The sequence below is a fragment of the Nicotiana attenuata genome, chromosome 4 (assembly GCF_001879085.1).
Source record: "Nicotiana attenuata strain UT chromosome 4, NIATTr2, whole genome shotgun sequence".
Taxonomy (NCBI): domain Eukaryota; kingdom Viridiplantae; phylum Streptophyta; class Magnoliopsida; order Solanales; family Solanaceae; genus Nicotiana; species Nicotiana attenuata.
Genome location: NC_031992.1, coordinates 6,427,383 through 6,453,398, shown reverse-complemented (window position 1 = coordinate 6,453,398; position 26,016 = coordinate 6,427,383). Strand labels below are relative to the sequence as shown.

Below are 26,016 nucleotides of genomic sequence, written 5' to 3'. Positions count from 1 at the left end.
GCAAATTTTACGGGAGTTCCAGCATAAGTATGCTTGAACTCCCGTAAATTTTACGGGAGTTCCAGGATAACTATGTTGGAACTCCCGCAAATTTTACGGGAGTTCCAGCAAGTATAATTGTCCAGTATAATATACTGGAGTTTGGAGCACTGGTGCTCCAGTCTCTCGCAAATTTTACAAGAGTTAGCAAAGTATACCGGTCCAGCATAATATGCTGGAGTTCGTACACAAATGCACCAGAACTCCCGTATATTATACTGGACCGGTCCCTGTTGCAACAAAATAGTGGCTATTTTTCATTGACTTGATAAACGCTGGCTATTTTTCATTGACTTGATAAACGCTGGCTATTTTTCATTGACCAGTGTGAAAACTGGCTATACCATGATATTTTAACCAAGAAAGATGGAACTTTCACAAGCAAGGTCATTGCAAAAAAAAAAAAAAAAAAAAAAAAAAAAAAGATGCTTCCGCCGTCTGTGGGGATCGAACCCACGACCACGTGGTTAAAAGCCACGCGCTCTACCACTGAGCTAAGACGGCTTGCTGTTTAAGTTTCGGAGTTAATAACAATCTATTCAAAAATCATAAACTTTGCTTTTGCCATCAGTTAATATTTGCAATATGAGCAGGTACTATAATTCAAGCTGGCTAATCTTTTCGGGTTTAATATATATTATTACTAGTGATTGTTTATAGTATTGTAACAAGAAAAGAAGGTAAGTATAACATTTATAACGATGAAACTATGTGAAAATTCTAGTTGCATCCAGTATTCCATTATTGGTGTCATCTCATAGCATAATTGATGGTTGTATGTATATATTCTCTCTTCTTCTAAGTGAAAACTCTTCTGTCAGTGTAACTGATTATAGGAAATTGTTTATGCGCCAACAAATGGAATTGTATATAATATACTTTTCTTTTTGGTATATTGAAATAAACTAGAAAAACTTAGAGCCCGTTTGGATTAGCTGATTTGAAGTAGCTGATAAGTATTAGGTGTTGAAAAGCACTTTTAAGTGTTGAAACTGATTTAATAAATAAGCAGTTACGCGTTTGTGTACAAGTCTGAAATTGATAAAAAATTGATGCAGTATTTGATAAAAAAGTGGTGATAAGCTCTTTTTCTGTTAAAATGACTTAAATAAACTTAGAACTGTTTACATTTATAAGGGCATAATTTCTTCAAAATTTTAGATTCCAAATCGATTCAAATACAAAATATTCTATTTGTTATTTTATTTTAAATACAATTGTGCTTAGATAAGATAATTTTTATGATAATATAATTTATTTATAATAATCATATAATCATAAATTATAATAATTAATAAATTGACAAAAAAAATTCAGTAAAAAATAAACATAAATAGGACAAAATATTTGAAGAGAAACAATGTCTTCATCACCACAACACTTAGAAAATAATACACCAAAAATTTAATATGTCCTCATTTATTACATACAGTTCAAAAATTAATACACAATCACATAGATACAAATATGCAAAGGAATAGATAATTTGCTTATCTTAAATAGTCAATGAGAATTGCAGACTTAAAGAGGCGCAAAGGGAGAGGGGGTTAGGTTGATAAAATACTTGAGGCAGTGAGTATCGATGTAGGAATTTTATTCTAAAAAGGAATATTTTATGGATAAAATAGTAAAAATCTTGGTCAAACTTAAAGTGCTTATAAGCTAAAAATTCATAAATTAGGGGTAACCAGCTTATGCTTTTGGCTTATTTTTGACTTATAAGCACTTGGCTTATAAGCACTTTTAACTTTATCAAACGCGTAGATAAGCAGAAAAGTGCATATAAGCTAGTTTGACCAACTTATAAGTTTAGCCAATCAGCCTCTTAAAATCTTTCATAAGCCACATGGCTCATATCAGGAGAAGAAACTCCATATCTTTGATTGCATCTTCTCAAATTAGCAAATCTTCTTCATATTTGCGCACCTCGGTTGCAAAATCGGCATTGGTGTGCTTTCCTCCATGCTACTTTACGTGTAGTTTGTTCCTTACCTTATGATTTTCGGTGAATTCCACATTGATATTTATGCGCTTCTTTAACTGGTCTTGGACGATCCTAACTAGCTTTTGTTGGGATATACTATTAACCATGCGGTTTAGACATAGTATTATATTTTATTCTTTATGGAACAATTGTTTATTTAATTTATTCAATTCAATAAAGTACTATTTTAAATTAGATCATTTGTTACATGTGTGTCCTTTTAGTTATGTAGTAGACAATTTAGTGTATGGAGTCTTAGGCTCTTAGCTCATGCACAGAAGATTAAATTGTCGGTTCTCATAATTAATAAACTATGCTCACAATCAAAGATATTGTTGGACAAAATATCTTGATGATTGTAGCACAAGATTATCGTATAATTTGTCTTGATTATGGGAGTAGTTTTACTCTAACTTCTTGTGCTAGTATACTTAGTGTATATTGAACGGACCAAGTAGAGAAAAGATGTTTTTTGTACTGAATATATAAAACATTTTCTCTAATTCATTAAATGAGTTTATAATCCTAATCTTGATATAATTATTATGATCAATGTAATTTGTTTATTGTTTTGATTTATCAAAAGGTACGACTCTATTTAGAGTTAGTGTATGCCTAATAGATTGGACAATAACGAATAACATTTGTGAATAATAATTAGTTGATAGCATCCATGACTCGGTTTTGAGTTTGATGATACCCCTTTATGTAAGCTTATAAGTTTTTCATGTGAAAACCCGGCCGGTGGATTTTGTATCTGTCACATGAAATAGTTTAAGCGGAATTATAAAGGATTTAATTAGTTAATTGAATTAAATTTTCAGTGATTTAATTTAATTAACTGGTATTTGAAATCTTAACATGGGGAGTTAAAATAAGTGTTAATGAATTCTCGAAATTCATATTGAGGAGTTCAATTGCAGTTTTTTTGTGGAATAAATTGCAATTAATTATTGTAAGAATTAATTCATGCTAATTTCGAATTAATACTATAATTTCTATTATTTCTGTGGTCCCTGCTATACCTAGTAAAACCTGAACAGAATTGGGTAAAAAGTAGCTTGGGAGAAAAGTTATCCTTTTGAGTTAGACAGAATCCTACACGTTTTTGAGCCCCTATTGTGGCTTAATTTCGGGTCTATTAAAGGAAGACTAGTTTCACCTAATACCTTATCTTTTAGTTGTATTGTTCTTGCCCACCCAAAAGCAAAATCATCCAAAGGTTTTACCAGGCATATAGCAGAAGACTGCAGCCCTGGATTCTTGCTTTTTGGAGGATTTGTGCAACTATTTCAAGAGGTTAGTGCTTCTAATCATGTTATTATTGCGTTGTCTAGTTTACATGTATTTGATGCCTGGATTGTATGCTTGCTTTAGCTGCGCATGTTCTAACAGCTTTTGGGTTGAGTTAGGTCCAATATTTATTTTTTGTACAATGGTATCGGAGTCAAGCCACCCCAATTGATTGTTTATCCGATATTGGGCCCCTAACTTACATGGATTATCTTATATTGTCCACGTTGCAGATGTTCAATTCATTGTTTACCCTCCTTTATCTTACATGGGTCATCTTGTATTGTCCGCACTCTAAATGTCTAGTCTCGGGCATGCGTGAGTGTTGAGTTAGGTCCAAAGTTCATTTTTTTCGGGACAAATATTTGTTATTGTGTATTCTAAGATCCAACAATCAGTAAAGGGCACTAGCAGGGTAAATGCAAGATTAATTGAAAGTAAAGGCAGCAAAATAGTAGAAGAAAGTTGTAAAGATCTTATATTCTTATTGGTAGTTGTTGATAAGCTTACTAATGTACAAAGCCCTGAGGTCTGTTACAAGGAAAATTGATAATAGTGAAAGCTAATATCATGTTGAGTGTTTGATTTCATTTTCTTTTTGCTCAAGATATTCTGATATTTTTTGAGCAATATGAAAAGATGCAAGTTTTGTTTTTCTTCATCTATATTTTATCTTTGAAGGAGAGCCTTGGCGTAACTGGTAAAGTTTCTGCCGACCAAGAGGTCACGGGTTCGAGCTGTGAAAGCAGCCTCTTGAAGAAATGCTAGGTAAGGCTGCGTATAATAGACCCTTGTGGTCCAGCCCGTCCCCGAATCCCGCATAACTGCCCTTTTATCTATGTTTTATCTTAGAATACTGTAGTTGTATCAGCAAGGCTGCTGATTAAATAAATAAATAAGATGATTGAAAATGAATCAGCATAGACTTGAAATCCAAAAATGTGTTACTTATAAACTTTGCCTCTTGATTTACTACTTACAAACTTGCTTCATACACTTTCAACTCTACTTAGACTGCACAATAATTATAAGAACAACAATCTTTCTCAAAATGACTTTCTTACTCTATCAAACAATCAAACTGAAATGGCTATTCGTAATAAATCCATTGTAATCTCGTCAATGAGTCCATTGAGCAAATGCTTCTCCACATCCTTTATAACATCATCTTTTTCAAAAAAAGCAAACATTATTTGTTCACTCCAGCCAAAGTCCCACATGGAGTTCACATCTGGGATTCTGTTATGCATATCTTGTCCGATCATGTTATGTAGGTAGTCCGCTGCATCACATTCATCGCTCATATTCCCATCGCCACCATAGAACTTTAATGTGTCAAAATCTTTGCAGAGTTGCTTGATAAGATCATCCAAAGACCTTGTCTTTACATATCCGATGGACATTGTTGCATAAGGATGTAATGCTAGCTCTTGTCTTCTCGCTTTCCTTTTCATTATCTCATAACCGCAGTCTAGCATAAGTTTAACGTCTTCCCCTTGGTTATTTTGATCGCTGGCATGGAGAATGCTGATCGGTATATTGAGCTTGAAGAGTGCCTCGGCTGTGTTTAGGAATTGTTGACTTTTAATTACTGACTCCTTGAAGTGCTTTTCAGGTTCTGTCAATGGTTCTTGTGACACTAACCGGAGAGTTGTTTCTTGATCGTTTCTAACAAGTTTGGAGATTCCTGTGCCGCCTCCTTCTGCAATATTAGAGGGTGAGGAACTTCATCTATAATGTTTATCTTATTTACATGTAAATGAATGGAATAAGATTTTTATATCAGTACCTGTCAATTTGGCAGAAAAACTTCTATTTTTTTCATCATTGAAAAGCTTACTGTTCTGTGAGACTTCTTGATGAATCCCTGCAACATTAACTATGAGAACCAGCTTACAGTATCTTAGCTATATATCATCTAATAAGAGCAACCTGGTGCACTAAGCTCCCGCTATGCACGGGTCCGGGGAAGGGTCGGACCACAAGAGTCTATTTTACGCAGCCTTACCCTACATTTTTGCAAGAGGTTGTTTCCACGGCTCGTGCTTTTCATCTAATGTACTATCTTATTTTGCAAGACCTCAAAACTTGAAGAAGGTTGAAGAGTAAGAATAATTTGTCTTAGAAACATCCGTTTTGATGCTGGTGATATTTGGTTATAGTTGGTTGGAGTTTGAAAAGCACTAATCATTGGGGTAAAGGGATAATAGGACTGCTATCTGTAATTGTAAGGTGATAATACTGGTTCAAGGCGACCAAAGTGTTAAAACTAAGAATATCTGACTACTCTTCTTCTGAAATCAAACTAATTGAAATAAATACTCATGGTCTGACATACCATTAAGTTGGTCGATAGCTTCTGATATCTTTGGCATATCTTCTCCATGATTCTGGTCCAGGGATATTTCAAGTACTTCCAGTGTTTTATCTTGATGCTGCAGGAATATAAAAAAGCATGTTATGAAGATATTGCACATGTTCGACTAGTTTCTAGACATAAAATTACTCTGAATCATTAAAAACTTATCGAGCTCACAAATTAGATCGAATTTTCTTCTCACGGATGAACTTACATTTTCATTTGAAATCACAGTTTCTGAACCTATCAGGTAGTCACATTCCTTTTCCATAATTGCGTTGCAGGAGGTACTGTTTTCTGTTTCACTATGTAGTTCTGTTTGCAAATTGAGTATCTCCATGCTCACATCTAGCTCGTCGGATCTTCTGTTGTCCACATTTGCTTCTCTTGACAAGCTTTCAGTCAACTGTTCTTCTCCACTGTAGCAGCTTTTGTCATCTTTCTGCAGTTTCATGCCTTGCAAAGTTGCGGACAACTCCTCTATTTTTGGAGAGGTCTCATTTCTATGAATTTCGGTATGGCATCCCTTCCTTTCTGTAAGTAGCAGATTGATTGGCTTCTCTTGCTTAGATGATTGAGTGATAATGGTTAGCTTCTCTTCTCTAGATGATACTTCATTTGACAATGCATTTTGATCGGCCTTTTTGTTCTTGCTGCTTTGCATGATCACTATAGAGGTAGAAGAGCTCCGATTCTTGGCAAGAGCAACTTGCTTTATACCATAAGAAAAATCTTTTGAAGGTGTTCCATTTTTGGACTTTGTAGAATTTTTTGTACCGAGTGTGGCTTGGTTCATAGAAGACTGCTTCTTCTTTAAACTTGCTGAACGATTCCTTGGTTTTGGTAAAGTTATGGTTTCCACTTGATTTGCTTTGTGTTTTCTTGCCTGCACAGTTTTATTTGAGAGCAATTTCTCCTTCTTACCTGCCTGATGCTTCTCATCTTGTCCTTCAGATTTTTTAAGATATCTGTCTGTCTCTTTCTTTTCTGCCCAAATTTTATCCACTTTGCAATCAGTAAGTTCTTGTAACACAATATCGATTGGAGGCACCCTCGATGTTTGTGGCATTTTTGGCTGTGAGTCACTCTTCAGGATAGGCTCCTTGATTTCAACTGTTTTTGTGATTTTCTCCTTAACACTTGTCTGATTTTGTTCTTTCTGTTTCTGCTGGAAGTTAACTTGATCTCCTGGTACTTGATTTACTTGGATGTTTTTACTTTGTTGCTTATCCATCATGTTGTTTGTCATTGGCAAGCCCGAGGACAACGAACCTGTATCTTTGTTAACCGCTATACTCCGCTCCTCCTGTTGTTTAACTCTACCAGAAGAAACCATGTCATTGCTCCTGCTTGGAGATGCACGGACATATTCAGCTTTAAGCGCGAATTTTGCCTCCTGAACTGGTAGCATGTTACTTCTTTGTATCATGTTTTTGTCAACACTGAGAGATGATCTATTCTCAGCGTCCGGAGTGCCAATAGGACCTGCAGTTTTCTTCAAAACTGGCTCTTGCTTCTTTTTGGAATCCGACCCTTTCCTCGATGCCTTGTTATCTTCTTTTGCTGGGAGTTCATCCAGTCCCATTAGTTTCGCAATGACATTTGAAATTCTCCCTTTCTCTGATCCAGCTTTCGTTCCACTTGACTGGTTCTTCTGGTCCAGATTTTTGAAGTCCGGGGCACAACTAGCTGACCTTATATGGGCCACCAATTTCTTAGGGCCGAGAGGTTGCTTTTCGTGCAGTTTAGGAGTTTCATCGGGGTATGTTAGGGCCATAAGCCGCTGTTTGATGTCATTTTTTGTTGTCTCTTTGGTGATATATGAGTTTTTAGAGGGCTTATCAAATGAAAATCTTGGCCGCTCTACTTGCTTCTGATCGCCTATCTTGACAATGCTGTTGTCGCCTTCCTCATCCTCATCGAGCAATGTAATCCGGCTTTTGCTTTGTGGCTTGATCATATGATCCGAAGCTTCCTGTAGGTTCACAAGCATTCTCAGGGACTCTTCCAAATCCATTGCTCCTTTCAACAGTTCCGTCCCAACTTCAACTGAATTCTTATCAAAATTAAGGCCATTAGAACAAGCTCTTAGAATCTGGTTTAGTTTTTGTATCCCTTTAGATACTTCATTGATATGAACATGTGAGACGGAAGGGAACTGACTATTCGGAGCTTGATACTTATCGATGCTGGTTCTCCTTTCCATCTTACTTATGTCCATTGATCTCTGACCAAATTGATGGAGAAATGTTAGCACAGGATTTCTACTTGAAGAATCCATCTTAGTAAACTTTCCTCCATTTTCAATAGCAAAGGCGAGTGCCATTGAAAGATCTCCCACTTTCTCAGAGTTTTGTACTCTTCCAGTAGCATAGGGAACAATCTGTCCTGAAGATTCTTCAATCCGAAATGATCGGTTGCTGGTGCTAGACCTACTACCTAAGTTCCCTACTTTTGAATTAACCTGCAAATTGTAACATGTAAGCTGAATAGAACTTGTTGTTACAAGAAATTCTCAAGGTGTCCTGATATTGTCAAGTGAACTTACGGATTCTAGAGTTTTTGTTTGTCGAGATCCTTTGTAAATTTGTCCCGGATTAGCATGACCATCTGTCAGTTCAGACATATCGCTAGTTTAGTTTGACACTATCATCTGTAACATATGCTTTTGCAAACTTTACAGTTGAGGAGAGTTGGAACCACGATTTCAAGTTCATGAGTTCGAGGTTCGGGACTCTAATCGTTTTAAGTTACTGGGTTGTAAATTAATAATTTTTACATATTCAATAGGATATTTAAGAAAAATATAAGGTTTGAACCAAAACTAATGGGTTCGGCCGAACCCGCTCCCGGCACTCTAGCTCCGCCCCTGTGACTATGTGGAACTTCTAATATCTTACTATGTGAAACCTGCAGATAGATATATTTCACCCATGTGGAAACAAATGAATTCCTGATTGATGGTAAACAATATTTTGGTGAATTGTACATATACTCAAAGTATGTTTTCTCTAAACTTTTATAGTATAAGTTATGTGCTTCTCTTAATTTACTCTTGCATCTTGTGCTTCTAGTTCTTGAAAGTAATAACTATTAAATTCGTATCAACAGGCAAAAGAGTGTGCAAATCATGAAATAGCGTCAACGAATCAGTTTTTGAAAAAAGAAAAGAAAATAAAACCAGAAGTTCAATGATGTATGTATAATCATTTGATAAATTAGCAATTTGTTTGTTATATATTGCAACATTGCAAAAAAACTCTATTTGTAGCTCTCTGATCTGAACACTGTCTTTGAACTATGTATTTATCCCCATGCATAATTCAATTGTTAAAATTTTAAGATATAATATAGAGAAGATCATGTATTAGCTTTTGATTTATTTACCTCTGGACATGGAATGTGAATAGCTTGAATTTTGAGCAGCAGCCACCCTTTCTTTACGAAGCCTAAGATCATGCAGCAACTTCTGCGCGAAATCCGACTTAGTTGACATTTTTGCTGTCTTACTTCACTCTGAATGTGGAACAGAGTTTTTGGACTAAACCTCCATAAGTGAACTGCAAAATCAATAAAAGCAAATAAATGTAAAAAGAAGAATATTGTTAGATTGTGTTGCGGGTCAATTTCTCTAGTAGATTGGTAAGGTATAGGAATGTAATGTGAAGTTGTTATGTCATTTTGGTGAGAAGGCTTTTTCAGCGTTGGGTAAGGTGGAAAGTTGGGAAAAAAGCAATAATATTTGAGGTTGAAAAAAAAAATTGTTAATCACACACCACTTGAGAAGATTGACGTGAAAGTTAGCTCTCTCACTCACTGTTTTTCTCTATCAAAAACACTGTGGTTGCTTAGCTTTCATTCTAATCCAGGCAATGTATTGTATGGGCACCAAATAGCTTCAGACAAAAGATTTCTTTATGAACAATGAACAATCTCCTTTCTGGAGAGGGCAGCCCGATGTACTAAACTCCCGATATGCGCGGGGTCCGGCAAACGGTCGGACCACAACGGTCTATTGTACGTAGTTTTACTCTGCATTTCTGCAAAAGGCTGTTTCCACGGCTCGAACGCGTGACCTCCTGGTCACATTTACCTCTCAGGAGAATTTAAAAAAAATTTAAAAAATTACTCACGCTAAATTTTTACACCAAAATCCAAATCGATATATATATATATATATATATATATATATATATATATATATATCACTAACCATAGTTAATTAGTATGTATTCTCACATCAATTCATTGTTGATAAACTACTATAATCTGGTGTAAATAATGGATGTGAGTAAGTTTTTTTTCCGCTTTTCGTTCTATTATCTGCTTTCGTTAGCTTAAAGGTGGTCTCTAGCATGGGCGTAACATGATTTTGGCATGTTACATTAGCTAGAAGAATAATCTGGCTCTTTTTGTGCTTTTCAACAGCTGAAATGTTGGAGAATTTGCAGCTTTCATTTGGGGTATGGGTTGGCTACCTTTTACTAAAGCTACTTGAGTTATGCTGGGATGGGAGATGATTTAAATACAAATATTCAAGTGAGAGATGATAAAATTGCATTTAACAGTTAATGTATCAGAGGCGGATCTAGGATTTAAACACTATGGGTTCAATCTTTAATGTCTTTAGCATTGAACCCATAGTATATTTAAAGTTATGGGTTCATATCTACTATTTTTCGTAATTTTAATAGATTTTTACATATAAATTTATTATGCTCCGTGTTGAAAGTACTGAATTCAGTTGAACCCGGCACTCGCTTGCTGCATCCGCCCCTGAATGTATGTTCCTTTTTAGAAGGTTTATGAACCTAAATATTTTTTTTCTCTCTCAATTTATTTAGTAGTTCTTTCACTAGCACTATCACCAACTACCTCTATCACTAGTTTTCGTCGCACAACTATCACCTTTACTGACAGCTATTTATATCAGTTAATGAAGAAGCCCAATGCAAATAAAAAATGCATGTTGGATTTTTGAAACAGTTCATATCATTTTAATAATAATAAGTTTGATATATTTTACGGAGAAGGTCTACGGGTCGAGTCCGTGCTCAATCAGCACAATCACCATTGCCAACTTCCTCTATACAAACCACAGCCACCACCTGACACCACCTAATTCTTGTCATCATAGTTAGCTGCTCCACTAGCTTTTAAAGTATACTTCATTTAAGAATCAATATATATATTACCAAGTAAATTTATATGCTGTCTAAAATATTTATGGATATACTATTTATTGATAATTTATTCGAATTCTATATAAATTAGATTTTAAATAGAGATTTATCAATATTCAAAATGCATAAAATCAATCAACTGAAGTTATTTAGTATTCAGATCTAGAGATCGAGGTACTATCAATTGAAGATTCGGGATTCGGATATTCCGAAGACGGCTTTCCGGACTAGATATGGCCATTATGAGTTTCTTGTGATGTCCTTCGGTTTGACTAACGCCTCTACGGCGTTTATGGATTTGATGAACCGGGTGTTCAGGCCATATATTGATTCGTTTGTCATTGTCTTCATTGATGACATTTTGATATACGCACGTAGCATGGAGGAGCACGAGCAGCATTTGAGAGTGGTGCTTCAGACCTTGCGGGAACAAAAGCTATATGCTAAGTTCTCCAAGTGTGAGTTTTGGCTAGATTCTATAGCATTCTTGGGGCATGTTGTATCAGGCGAGGGTATTAAGGTAGATCCTAAGAAGATCGAGGCAGTTCAGAGTTGGTCTCATCCTACCACGGCGACTGAGATCAGGAGCTTCTTGGGGTTAGCATGTTATTATCGCCGATTTGTGGAAGGCTTCTCATCTATTGCAGCACCTTTGACTAGATTGACCTAGAAGGGTGAGCTTTCAGAAGCTCAAGACCGCATTGACTTCAGCACCGGTGTTAGTGTTGCCTTCCGCTTCAGGGATGTACTGTATATTGTGACGCTTCACGCTTTGGTTTGGGTATCTGAAGCATGTGCTCACTATTTATGAGTTAACAAAGATTGAATAGGAGGCAAAAGCTTTTCCTATTTCTTCTCGAGGGTATTTGGTCCCTAAAAGAATGAGCTATGTTTTTATTAGTCATGTACTTGAGAATTCTCGAAAACAACCTACAAGATAGGGGGTAAGATCTGCACACACATTACCATTCCTAAATTTCACTTGTGAAGTTACATTGAAATTATTGTTGTTGTTGTACTTGAGAATTCCAAAGTTATACAAAGCTTATAACATAACAATTGCGATATGACGAAGGTATGTAATGCATTGTTTTTAATATGTGATGAATAATAAAACAAGTACGCAAGATGTACTTAAGTTATTACACAAATTATGTAAGATACCATTAGTGTTGCATGGGCGAGTCAAGGATCTGTCGCCATTGGGATAAAAATGAGTGTGATCTTATAGTACATGTGTATCTTTAAAGTATTATAAATAATCTATTCTCTTGTGTATACTAGTTCGAGTTAAAAAATAAAAATAATAAGTTTAATTGAATGCACGATGAACAAATTTTAAGTTCACTTCTGATGAAACAAACTTACATAAAAAAAAACAAATATGATAACTGATGTGTGACTATAATTTATGGTTTAGCACATTATTCGCCTTGCATTTTATACGCTTTAATGATAAATTATACTTTGTTTGCGCGTAATAGGGTCCATTTTATGTGTAGGTAAATTGGAGATGAAAGTAGAGAAAAAATGATACTTACAAGTCGAAAGCGTGCGCGGGAGTAGTTGAATAAGGGAACCTAGCGACGCCAGGCTTGTAGCTGGCGATATACCTGGCGATGCCAGGCTTGTCGCTGGCGAGAGGCCTGGCGAGGCAAGGCAGAGGCAAGCTTAACCGGGCGTTATGCCTAGCGACGCCAGGCCTGGGGCGAGGTCCACCAGGTGTTAAGCCTGGCGCCGCCAGGTCTAGGCGTGTACATTCCGAGTTTTGAAGACTTAATTCGTCTCCTGGTTTGACTAGGACTTGGCCTACACGTTTAGGTCTTTTCCTACACATATAAATAGATCTAAAAATGCCACTTTGAAGGACTTTTGCAACCGGAGGCAAGAATAGCTCGTGGAACAAACATTGGGAGTTAGAATCATTGATTTCTACATCCTTTCATCTTTACTCTGTATTTTAATTATGCAAAATACTTTGAATATTGTTACTATGAGTATGAGTAGCTAAATTCCTAATCTAGGATTTTGATGGAACCTATTGGAGGATGATTCTTGTTACGTTAATATAGATTTGCCGTAGTATTTTCTCTATTTGTTCAACTATATTATTATTGTTGTTGATTGAAGGGCCCTCAATCGACCGGGCCTATTTAGTGTGCATTACTCAGGAGAGAGTGCATATTTAGGTAGTTGTTGAACAACATCACTCCTAACGTATATGAGGAATCAATACGAAGGGTTTAAAGGTGGGATTAGGGATAACGAAACCTTAGTGTGATCTGAGTGAGCTGTACTTAAGGCCAGCTACCGTAATTCGGGAGAATATGTCTAGTATATTATGGTAATTACTCGGGAGAGAGTTACGACAGTCAGAGTGCTCATGATCGGTAGAGAAGACTTAGATAAATTTATAGAAGACGTAGAGGAAAGGATTCCGACAATAGGAAAAATCATAACCTTAGATCATTCCAATTCTTGTCCACAACCCGTTCGTAGTTAGTTATTATTTATTGCATTTTCATTACGTAATATTTAGTGATTAGACATCCAATTTGTTACTTAAATATTTCTGAAGATTGATTACGTGAATTTGTGTGAGTCTAGTAGCTGTGTTTAATAGGTTAATTTCCTGTGGGATTCGACTCCGGACTTATTAACCGAAATATATTTGCAACGACCGCTTAGTCCTTTTTATAAGGCGTAGTTGGGCGTGATCGCCGTTGCCGGGGAATTAACGGTGTTATAATTGCATCTAAAAGAAGTGCTAGAATTCTTAATGTAGTCAATTTTCTTCAATTTAAACTAAATACATTGAAATTCTAACGTTTGTAGTCTTGGGTGTTACAGGTGCATGCCTAGAAACTCCTCAAGAACTAGTGAATTGTTCGAAGAATTATCAGATCCTGAGAAAGTTTTCAAGGCACTGAATCGTGCAAACAAGAAGGGAAACAACAACAGAACTCAACAGAACAAATCGAACCAGACATGGGAGACGAAGTAAACAACATAAATAATGGGAATGACCGGAACAATTAGGGTGTGGTGCCTCTTGTGCCAGAAGCAGCATTGTGCGATTGGGCACAACCTACTGCCGACAACCTGGCAACCGCAATTGCAGTCCCTCAGATACAAGCAGAATCATTTCAAATCACAAAAAACATGCTACATTTCTTGCAGAACAAGGGATTGTTCTCAGGGTCATACATTGAAGATCCTCAGCAGCATCTGAAGAATTTCCTGTCGATATGTGTCACGCAAAGGCAACCTAATGTGACACCGAAAGCAATAAAGCTATTGTTGTTTCCATTCTCGGTGACGGGAGAGGCTCAGACTTGGCTTAATTCACTCCCCATAAACTCCATCACTACTTGGGAGGAATTAGTCAAGCAATTTGTGAACAAGTTCTACCCACCCAATAAGACTGCTAAACAAATTGACGAGATATTGAGCTTCAGGCAGAAACCAACAGAAACATTACAAGAAACGTGGGAGAGGTTCAAGGGTATGCTGGTTAAGTGTCCACATCATGGCATTCCGGAGTAGATGTTGGGGAAGAGGTTTTACATGGGATTGGCAGACAGCTTAAAGGCCAATGTTGATGCTTCAGCAGGTGGAGCATTTCTGAGCAAAATATTCAGAGAAAGCAAGATTCTACTTCACAAGATGGCACAAAACTCAGGATGGATAACCAAAGACTCTACAATCACTTCTGAAGTTCATTTAGTGGCTTTGGATCCAAACAACTCCATAGCTGAAAATATGGCCACTCTAATGACGCAAATGAGTATCCTCACCAAAAAGATAGATGAATCAGGACAGAAGCAACAGTTACACATAGTTAACGCAACTAATGGGGGCTTATGTACACCATGCATTAACCAACCATATGTTTGCTCATGGAGTGCGGAAGGTGACAACCAGCAATATCAGAAAGATATGAACTATGTGTCCAACTATGGGGGACAGAGGCAAGGTGATCAGAATTGGGGACAACAGAATCAATAATAGACCAGCACAGCAGCAGTACAATAATAGCAACAATCCTGGAGCTATGCGACCACAGGGTCAAGTGGTGCCTTACCAAAGGCAACAGGGTTACAACCAGCAAAATCAGCAGCAGGCTTATCAACAACACCGGATTGTGAGACAAGATGATGGGTTTGCTGAACTTAAGGGAATGATGCAACAACTGATTGGGTCCACTGGAAAAATAACTGAGAGAGTAGACTTACATGAATCAGCGATAAAGGGTATTGAGATTCAGTTAGGACAAATTTCGATGGCTCTAAATAATCGTCCCCAAGGGACGTTGCCTGCAGACACACAAATCAATCCGAAAGAGCAGGCCCGAAACAGCTTATGGCAGTGAGTCTACAGAATGGTAGAGACCTATATCTGGAGCAAGAAATTGCTCGTGAAAGCCGACCTACTGCAATACTTGTGCCAGTACCCATTGAGATAGATGATTCAACAGGGTTAACTGAGGTGACGGTACAACATGCACAAGAGAACACCAACAAAGAAAAAGAGGTTGCGAAGGAGACTGAGGTAGCACAAAAAATGACAGTATAAGTAGTGTTTGAGCAAGATAAAACCCAAATCACAGGGAAGAAGCGACCTCCAGTACCATTCCCATAGAGATTGGCCAAGTATTAGAAAGATGAGCAGTATAAGAAATTCTTGGAGATGTTGAATCAAATTCAGGTGAACATTTCATTGATTGACGCCTTAAAGGAAATGCCTGGTTATGCAAAAATGATGAAGGACTTGATGTCTCGTAAATTCGACTTTCAAGACTTGGCAACGGTTACACTGACTCAGACATGTAGTGTTGTTGTGACGAGACCCATAGCTGAGAAGTTGTCTGACCTAGGGAGTTTTACAATCCCATGCATAATAGGCAACTATGCGTTTGCTAAGGCACTTTGTGATTTGGGGGCAAGCATAAACTTGATGCCCCTGGCTATCTACAAAAGGTTAGGCATTAGAAGAGCTAGATCACGTCTATGTTACTACAACTGGCTGACCAGACAGTGAAGAGGCCATCTGGTATCCTTGATGATGTATTAGTACAGGTAGGAAAGTTTGTATTCCCAGCAGATTTTGTCATTCTTGACTGTCGGGTTGACGAGGAGATTCCCATAATTTTGGGAAGACCATTCTTGGCCACTGGAAGAGCTTTAATTGACTGTGAAACTGGAGAGCTCAAAATGAGACTAAATGATGAAGAAATAACATTCAACGTGCAGAAATCTATGCGGCGACCAAGTGAATTTGCTAACTGCTCTCTAATAGATGATGTGGATGTGATTTTGGAGGAATAAGATGAGACCTTGAACGCTAAAGAACCTCTAGCAGCCTGTCTCATCAACTTAGATGAAGCAAATGGAGAGGACTTAGCAGAGGGGTACTGGCTCTTGAAGGCCAAGAGTTTGGGAAAAGGGAGCTCGAATTTGAACCTTTGCACTTAGAAGAAAGGAAAACTCCCCCAGCTAAGCCATCGCTAGAAGAGCCACCAAAGTTGGAACTGAAGCCACTACCACCTCATCTCAGGTATGCTTTCTTGGGACCTAACTCAACTTTACCTGTTATTATCTCATCTAGTTTGTTAGATGTGCAGGCAGAACAGCTTTTGCAGGTATTGTTGGAGTGCAAGACTGCAATTGGTTGGACCATTGTAGATATTAAGGGTATCAGCACGACATTTTGTATGCATAAGATTTCCACAAACCTTCTAGAGAACATCAAAGAAAGTTGAACCCCAACATGAAAGAAGTGGTGAAGAAAGAAGTGATAAAGTGGTTAGATGCGGGAATCATCTTCCCCATCTCTGACAATAACTGGGTCAGCCCAGTTCAGTGTGTGCCAAAGAAGGGCGGTATGACTGTAGTGCAAAATGAGAATAACGAGTTGATCTCAACATGAACAGTCACAGGTTGACGAATATGTATAGATTACAGAAAGTTAAACAAAGCTACCAGGAAAGACCATTTCCCATTGCCATTCATCGATCAGTTGCTAGATAGATTGGTAGGGAGGTCCCACTTCTGCTTTCAGGATGGATACTCGGGGTATAATTAGATCTTTATTGCCCCGGAGGATAGAGAGAAAACATCGTTCACCTGCCCTTATGGCATCTATGCCTTTCGGAGAATGTCGTTTGGCCCATGCAACGCACCTGCCACATTCCAAAGGTGCATGATGGCCATCTTTACAGATATGGTAGAGAAAATAATGGAGGTCTTCATAGATGACTTCTCAGTAGTAGGGAACTCATTCAATGATTGCCTTATGAACTTGAGAAGAGTATTGAAAAGATGTGTCGAGACTAATCTGGTAGTCAATTGAGAAAGGTGCCATTTCATGGTACAGGAAGGTAGTCCTGGGGCACCTAGTGTCTAGTAAAGGCATTGAGGTAGATCGTGCAAAGGTTGATGTGATCGAAAAGCTTCCACGACCCACTTCCATCGAAGCAATAAGAAGTTTCCTCGGACACGCCGGTTTCTATAGGAGATTTATAAAAGATTTTTCCAAAATTGCTAACCCCGTGTGTAAATTGCTTGAAAAAGATCACCCTTTTGTGTTTTCTGATGACTGCGGGGTAGCTTTTGAGGAATTGAAGAAGAGGCCGGTAAATCACCTATCATAGTTGCACCTGACTGGGAGCAACCATTTGAGCTGATGTATGATGCGAGCGACTATGCTGTGGGAGCAGTACTTGGGCAGCGAAAAGACAAAGTCATGCATCCAATATACTATGCAAGTAGAACTCTGAGTGTTGCCCAACTAAATTACACAATGATCGAGAATGACATGCTAGCAGTGGTGTTCGCATTTGACAAATTCAGGTCATACCTGATAGGCTCGAAGGTAATTATTTATACTGACCATGCTGCTCTCAGCTACTTAATCGAGAAGAAAGAGTCAAGGTCGCGCCTGATTCGATGGGTGCTACTGTTGCAAGAATTCAACTTGGAAATCCGTGACCGAAAGGGAATGGAGAACCAAGTGGCTGATCACTTTTCTAGGCTGGAGGGAGCCGAGAAGAAGGTTGGAGTGGAAGAGATTGTGGAGACTTTCCCGGATGAACAACTATTAGCCACGAGTCTTGAGGTAGCGCCATGGTATGCAGATATTGCAAACTACCTGGCGAGCGGTATTGTTCCTTATGACCTCTCCTCTCTCCAAAACAAAAAGTTCTTTCGTGATTGTCGCATGTATTATTGGGATGAGCCTTATCTATTCAGGATTTGTATTGATAACATGATCCGAAGATGTATCCCCGAGATAGACCAATCTTCTATTTTGCAGGCATGTCATGCATCACCATATAGTGGCCATTTCGGGGGAGTAAGAACAACGGCAAAAGTGTTGAAGTCGGGCTTCTACTGGCCGACACTGTTCAAAGATGCACACTTATGGGTGAAGGGTTGTGATGAATGCCAACGAACCCGGAATATATTTCCCGCCGACAAGAAATGCCTATGAACCCAATTCAGGAGGTAGAAGTGCTTGATGTATGGGGAATCGATTTCATGGGACCTTTCATCAGCTCATATGGCAACAAGTACATACTCGTAGTTGTGGACTACGTGTCCAAATAGGTGGTGGCTGCAGCGCTCCCTACAAATGATGCAAAAGGGGTAATTGGTTTTTTGAGAAAGAATATATTCACCCGATTTGCCACTCCAAGGGCAATAATCAGTGACGGAGGCACTCACTTCTGTAATCGAGCCTTCGCAAAGTTGTTAGAAAAATATGATGTACGCCACAAGGTTGCCACCCCATATCATCCACAAACGAGTGGGCAAGTGGAAGTTTTGAACAGAGAGATAAAGAGCGTTTTGACAAAGACTGTAAATGCTACAAGAACGGATTGGGCGAGAAAGCTAGATAATGAACTCTGGGCCTATCGCACCGCTTTCAAAACTCTGATTGGCATGTCGTCGTACAAATTGGTGTTTGGAAAGGCGTGTCACTTATCAGTGGAGTTGGAGCATAGAGCTTTGTGGGCATTGAGGCAGCTGGATCTCGATATAGAAGCTGCGGGTACAAGTAGAGTCACAGAGTTGCACGAGCTTGATGAGTTTCAATACCACGCTTTTGAGAGCACAAGATTATACAAGGAGAGAATGAAGATGATACATGACAAAAATATTCTTGAGCGGAGTTTTAAACCCGCAGATAGGGTATTGCTATACAATTCAAGATTGAGGTTATTTCTGGGCAAATTAAAGTCAAGATGGTCAGGACCATTTCGTATGGTAGAGATTCACCCCATTGGTGCCATAGATATTGCTGCGGAAAATGACTCTCGCACATTCAAAGTCAATGGGCACCTGTTAAAATATTATTTGGGCATGGATGATGCGAAAGTAGTATCGGTGACTCATTTGCTCGAGCCACCGATGTTGAGCGTGCCTTAAAAATGCTTACCTGCATCGTGCCATGACGTAAAATCAGGCGCTTCATGGGAGGCAACCCATTGGACTGTTGTATTCGTCGTGCCACGACGTTAACTAAGGCGCTCGTTGGGAGGCAGCCCAATTCGTAGTTGATTTTTAGTATAGTTAGAATTTTTCTTTTTGTTTTTAGGTATTAACAAGTTTGCAGGTGATTTTGGGAAAGTCGAGCAGGGTTTTCAACGTCAAAGGAAACCAGGTGATAAGCATGGCATCGCCTGGGGTAAAGCCAGGTACACCAGGCGTTGAGCTGGCGTCGCCTAGGGTAAGGCCAGGTACCAGGCCTGGCATCGCCGGGTAAGTATGTTCTTCAGTTGTTTTTTTTTCTAATTTTCTTTCCCTTATTTCTTTTAATCCCCCCCCCCCTTCTTGGACCCCCACTTAAATACCCAACATATAAACAAATAAAAAAAACTTAAACCAAACACACATAAAACTCCAAAGAAAAACCCCAAACTCACACTGCTCCCGCGCACGCCTCACAACCGAACGCACTGCACAAAATTTCCCCCACCAGCACACTGCTATTGTTGTCTCTCCTATTCCATTGAAGTCAAGTTAAGTCCTGATAGTTCGTTCACACTCACCAGCGAATTGTCAGGCAGATCCTTCCTCTCAAAAGCTTCTAAGGTATGATTCTTATATCTTGCCATTGCAATTTCCAGTTGGGTAAAGGTATGAAATTACACAAAACTTGGTGGTTGTTCTTCATTGTAGTATTGTGTTTGTATGTCCCAACCCCATGAACCCCATAGGAATGGCGTTGCAATTGTATGAACATGTGGTAGTACTGAACTCCCAAGCCGATTTGGGAGGGTGAGGCAATCCCTCATCCCTAGAAGCACTCCCATGGCACTTGTTGCATGCTAAGTGTTTACTATAATGCCTCAATGGCATTCCTTGTCCCCATTGGAGCCCGAGTCTTTGGGATTAATAGACTAGTGTTGTGTAGTCGTGCACCACGTTCAAATCTTAAGTGTGGGGTGGCTCAAGGGAAACCTATGTGTTGTTGTTTGATTCTCATATTAAGAAAATATGAGGTGAAGTCTGAGTAACCTCGAAAAGTTGGGCAAGACTATGTGTGTAATGTGTAATACAATTTTAGATGATTATTGATTACTTGTGTAGGAAGGAAGATGCCTCTGAGAAAAGACACAGGAAAAGGAAAGGCTACTTCCATTGTTCCAGCTAAAGCAAAGGCGACCTCCGCACCTCCCCCAAAGAAGAGAAAAGGGGGAGAAGCTACCTCTAGTTTTGGTGGAGCACAAGTTGTGGCAGCGGTAGCAGCCATGCGTCCACAACCCCAAGGCCTATGGGAGTTTGGCATCAACAGCATACCCCCGCATACTAAGGATTGATACAGGCGCTATAGGCCTAAACATGTACACCCGGAAGCAGCTATCCAGGAACGTAGCCTGAAAGCAAAGTATCAGGCAATTTGGAGGGGCATCCAGGATTTGGGGTTGAACTATGTATTCAAGAACACAGGGACATTAATCTCAATCTAGTCCGAGAATTCTACGCAGGGTTTGATCCACAAGATACTGAACAACTGGTGTCGATTCGTGGACGTTTGACCAATTCATTCGTCGGCCAACATATAGAGAGCTGAGACACACGCTCTGTGGAGTCGACTCTACGGTAGCATGGGTCCAGAATAAGATTACAAATCGGCACAAGAGATTTCCCAAGAAGAAGATGAAGGCGGAGGTTCAAGTGTGGCATAATCTGATAAATGCACGACTCCTACCGTGCAATCATGACACGCTCATTAGCCGTGAGAGGACCTGTGTACTCTACTTCCTCATGACGAGTCAAAGGGTGAATGTGGGTCATCTGATCCGCTACCAGATGTCATCAGTCAGAGCGAGTAAGAAAGTCGATTGAATGCCATTTGCCAATTTTTTGACTCAGTTCTTAAGACACTAGGAGGTTGAGGAGGAGCCCAAGTTGGACAACACCATCGATCAGCCCCTCCAACAAACGGATATCACTAGTCTCCGACTGAAAGAAGAGACTACTATGCCATCATTGACAGGTGGTGAGTGCAATGCTCATGATGATAGTTTTATGGCCCATCTCTATGAGATGATGGATTTGCAGCTGAGGATAAGGGGTCGACCGGCCACATCTGAGGAGAGGAATTTATTGGAGCAGCGGTACTCGCTCAATGCTCATGTCCAGCAGCTGGTTGGGTTAGGTGATGGATACAGACTCCCCGATGATGAGGATATCAACACACCTGAGCAGTCTGAGGCCGAGCCAGAGCAGTCAGATGATGAGGACGATGATGATGCTGAGGAGGAAGAACATGATGAAGAGTGGAGAGCGTCAGAGGATGAGGATGCAGCTTGATCAGGGAGTTTCCTTGCACCCTACTCCTTTTTCTTGTTTTGTCAATTTGTGCATGCACTGAGGACAATGCATGATCTAAGTGTAGGGTGGGAACTTGTAGAAATTAGTAGTTATTAGTTGTTTTTATTGTTTTAGTAAGTGTTGTTGTCATTAACTAATTGTTTTAGTATTTGTTTTAAGAATTTGTTTTCATTTTTTGTTTTTCTTGTTATTTGTTTTTAGTCAGAAAATATAAATAAATAAAAAAGAAAAGAAAAAATTTGGACTCTTCCCGATGATGGATCTCCTAGACAGTTTTCTTGAGGGAAGTAAGTCTAAAGAAAAATACTAAAAAGATTTTTTTTAGGTACTGTAGTAATTCCCCCTTGGTTTTTCTTTAGGCCGCTGTTCTTTTCCAAGGGTTTTTAGTTGAACCGTGTGTAGTTAGTTTTAATTTTTAGGAGTAGAAACCACGGGACTATGCATTTAATCGCAGCAATATCTCTTAGCTTTGTGATGCCTTGAGAATAGTTTATACTCTGGTTATGACGCTTAGGCTCAGTTTTTGACTCTAGTATAAGTACCTTAAATCGTAGATTCTTAAATTTGCTTAACTGTTTTGACTGGAGTGTCGTGATAAAAATCAATCCTGGATGAGTTATGTGCCATGTCTGTGTGAGGTTTGTATGTATTCTGTGTATTGCATTTGATGTCTAGAACTTGCCCCGTGTGTCGGCAAAGCGAAATACTAGTCTTGTTCAGTCTGAGAAGTGATATAGGCGTTTCTTTGTTAAGCCAGATATATATAGAGTACCCACCTAAATGTGATGTATCGTAGTTAACCCCTTTGAGCCTATAATCATGTTTCTTTGCTAGCCACATTACAAGTCGTACCCCTTTGTTTGAATCGACCATATATTTGAACATTGTCACCTCCCATGAGAATTTGAATTGTGATGAATTACGAAAAAATTAAAGTGTGGGGTGGTGGGTTGGCTTTTGAGTGGAACGATTGAGATAAGGAGAAAGGTGCACTGTTTTAAAAAAGATATGTCAATAAAAGCCACTTGGATTGAACGAAAAGAAAGAAAAAGAAAAAAAAAAAAAAAGAAAGAAAAAAATTTAATAGCCGTATTATATGAAAAATAATTCTTGATGGTGGTGGCTAGTGATATACTGGTGCCTAAAGAAGTAAGGGGTAAAATAGAGTGAAGTTAAGGTGGAGTTTTGGTTTGACATAAGTATGGGCTTTAATGTTAAAGTATATGTATTAAAGTGCTTAAGGAAGGTGTAGTCACTCATATCCAAATGTATCCTACCCGGCCTGCAGCCTACATTACAACCAATGCAAGTCCTACTTGATCTTAGACTGAATGAACTCGAATAGTCGAGTATTACACTACGGGCAAGCCTATGGTGCATCATTTGTGACATATGAAGGTTATTTCTGAGAGCGAGTGAATTTTGTCTATCTTGAGTTCCTATGTTCTTAAAATTCATTGTGTGTGGAACTAAGCTCTTTGATTGAGTGGGGGCACGTGATTCATAAAGGAAAGGTAATGTCGTCGACTTCCATGTTAGAGTAAGTAAGTGAATTGTGAATAAGGCATGGTATTTGTGAGTCAAATCCTGAGGCGAGGATGTTACACCTTGGTGCTTAGACTATGTTAAAGATTCTTGGTATAACGAGTTAAGGGAATTGCTTAATAGGTTGTGTCTATAAGTGTAGTTTTATTGCTCAAGAACGAGTAATGTTTAAGTATGGGGTATTGATGTGTGGCTATAATTCATGGTTTAGCACATTATTCACCTTGCATTTAATACGCTTTAATGATAAATTACACTTTATTTGCGCGTAATAGGGTCCATTTTATGTGTAGGTGAATTGGAGATGAAAGTAGAGAAAAAAAGGATACTTACAAGTCGAAAGCGTGTGCGGGAGCAGTTGAATAAGGGAACCTCGCGACGCCAGGCTTGTAGCCAGCGAGAGACCTGGCGAGACAAGGCAGAGGCAAGTTTAACCAAGCGTTATGCCTGGCGACGCCAGGCCTGGGGCGAGGTCCACCATGCGTTAAGCCTGGCGCCGCTAGGTCTAGGCGTGTACATTATGAGTTTTGAAGACTTATTTCGTATCCTGGTTTGACTAGGACTTGACCTACACGTTTAGGTCTTTTTCTACACATATAAATAGACCCAAAACGCCACTTTGAAGGACTTTTGCAACCGGAGGCAAGGATAGCTCGTGGAACAACCGTTGAGAGTTAGAATCATTGATTCTACATTCTTTCATCTTTACTTTGTATTTTAATTATGCAAAATACTTTGGATATTGTTATTATGAGTATGAGTAGCTAAAATCCTAATCTAGAGTTTTGATGGAACCTGTTGGAGGATAATTTTCTTGTTACGTTAATATAGATTTGCCGTAGTATTTTCTCTATTTGTTCAACTATATTATTGCTGTTGATTGAAGGGCCCTTGTTGATACCCAATTTTTCCCTCATATATTTTTAAATATGCATATATATTTTCAAAATAGTGCACATGCATTATTATTAGATATACAAACATGCACAAGTGTTTTTATAATTTTTTTTATAATTTAAAAGGCTTTAAATCAGTTTATTTCAGCATTTTTATCATACAAATATCCAATAATTAACCCTCATACTATTTTTATGATGATTTAATCATCTAAATTCATCATTTATGCCCATATAGTGTTTAAATATTTTAATTGCATTTTTTATAATTACATTTGTATTTTTAAGGCTAGAATTGCATATTTTGCAATAATAGCCCATATATATGCATAATTATTATCTATACATAAATAACTTTCTATATTTTACAATGTTAAGTAATTGTTTTAAATCATTTTCATGCACAAATGATATTTTTATTAATTATTAATTATTTTTTATAAATTATTTTATTAATTGGGTAGTTAAAATCTAGCCCTTTTTTCTAATTAATTTCGGACCTACCCAGCCCAAAACCTATCAGCCCAAATTAAACCACCCGACCCAGAAACCCCTTAAATCAGGACCGTTAATCTCAAAGATCAATGATCCACACTACATCCGCCCTTTTTAACTTAACCTACACCCCTAACCCTAATTCATTTTCTCCCACCCGCTGTCATTGAATCCTCTCGTCCTCACCTCTCACCCTCTCAAACCCTAATCCGTCGTCAGCATTTCTCCTTCAAATCCAGCCAGAAATGGAATCATTTCTTGATTCCTTGCCTTATTCGGCCTTATTTCTTTACCTATTATCCGTCTTTGATGTTACTTAAACTGGTTTACCTCAAATGGTAAGTTGATCTCGAGAGATTCGAACCAGATCTGGTTTAAAATCTCTTATATTTTGGTTATTGCCGTCTGTGTTCATCCTAACCTCTGTGAAGAACGAATATTTTTCGTATCTTTCAGTCAAGATTTTGGATCTCTGGTTCAAACCAGATTCTGGTTCATTTTGGGTAGCTTTAATGTTATTTTTTACCTTGTTACTCGTCGGATCTGTCTATTTTCGGTCGAATCTTCTACTTACCCTTAAAACTAGGGTTCAAGATCCTTCCAGATCTAAAATAATTTTTTATTCTTTGTATTTTTCCTTTAATGTTCCAGTATATCTACCCCTGTGTTTATAATTTCTTTACTATTTCTTACCGATTTTATTTATCCTAAAATTAGGGCTTTGATTTTCAAAAAACGAACCAAATCTGTTGTTTCATCTCTGTGTATCTATTATAGTTCCTTTATTACTTCTGACTGATTTCACTTACCCTAATTATTTTCGTCTATATGTCTTTGTATTCCTGCCTATTTTTCTAGGGTTTCGATTATTTAATTATTTCTCTTAATGTTTCTGTCTATTTGTCCTTAACTCTGGCGTTGATTGCTCACTAATTTTATTTACCCAAAATTTAGGGTTTTTGAAATCTTTACTGGGATTCCAGTCTTTCCTTTCTTGTATGGTATTGATATTTCCTTATCTTGTTCGATTTACCTGTTCTTATTATTTCCTTACCTTATTTGATCTGGTACTTGAATACTGATTGATTCTGTATAATATTTTCCCTAATCTAAGTAATACTTGCCTGATTTTATGTTATTATGTTCTGTTAATTGATTGAAGCCGACTTAAATTTATTATGGAATTATTTTAATTCCTTATTTATGTATGATTGACTTATTACCTTATTTGTGTGCTCTAATTCAGTGCTATTTAAACCCTTCCCTTTTTCCCTTTAAAAAACAAGACTCGAACTCTCCTATTCTCACTACTAAAACTTAAGCTCTCTTGCTCTCTTGTTCTGATTTCTGGGCTAAGTGTCTCTTGATTTTGGCCGGCTGA

The 26,016-nt window shown here is 38.2% G+C and overlaps 1 protein-coding gene, 1 long non-coding RNA gene and 1 other non-coding gene across 3 annotated transcripts; 1 reads left to right on the top strand and 2 right to left on the bottom strand.

The window, feature by feature from the left end:
• On the bottom strand, positions 472-543 carry TRNAK-UUU. Its single transcript has one exon. It is a non-coding gene; the product is annotated as a tRNA-Lys (tRNA).
• LOC109224901 lies at positions 4,001-6,041 on the top strand. Its single transcript, XR_002067776.1, has 3 exons — positions 4,001-4,084; positions 4,932-5,033; positions 5,960-6,041. It is a non-coding gene; the product is annotated as an uncharacterized LOC109224901 (long non-coding RNA).
• Positions 4,238-9,343, bottom strand: LOC109224900. Its single transcript, XM_019389468.1, has 6 exons — positions 9,063-9,343; positions 8,224-8,285; positions 5,890-8,139; positions 5,655-5,751; positions 5,106-5,183; positions 4,238-5,018 (listed from the first exon to the last, which is right to left on the bottom strand). The coding sequence occupies exons 1-6, from the start codon at positions 9,169-9,171 to the stop codon at positions 4,393-4,395; spliced, it is 3,222 nt and encodes a 1,073-aa protein (XP_019245013.1). The 5' UTR covers positions 9,172-9,343; the 3' UTR covers positions 4,238-4,392.

What these genes read in the sequence shown, in the direction of transcription:
- LOC109224900 (XM_019389468.1), bottom strand. Translation starts at nt 9,171, where the DNA reads ATGTCAACTAAGTCGGATTTCGCGCAGAAGTTGCTGCATGATCTTAGG. An exon ending in AAACAAAAACTCTAGAATCC is followed by an intron (nt 8,140 to 8,223) that starts GTAAGTTCACTT and finishes TACAATTTGCAG; the next exon opens with GTTAATTCAAAAGTAGGGAA. An exon ending in TTTTTCTGCCAAATTGACAG is followed by an intron (nt 5,019 to 5,105) that starts GTACTGATATAA and finishes CTAATATTGCAG; the next exon opens with AAGGAGGCGGCACAGGAATC.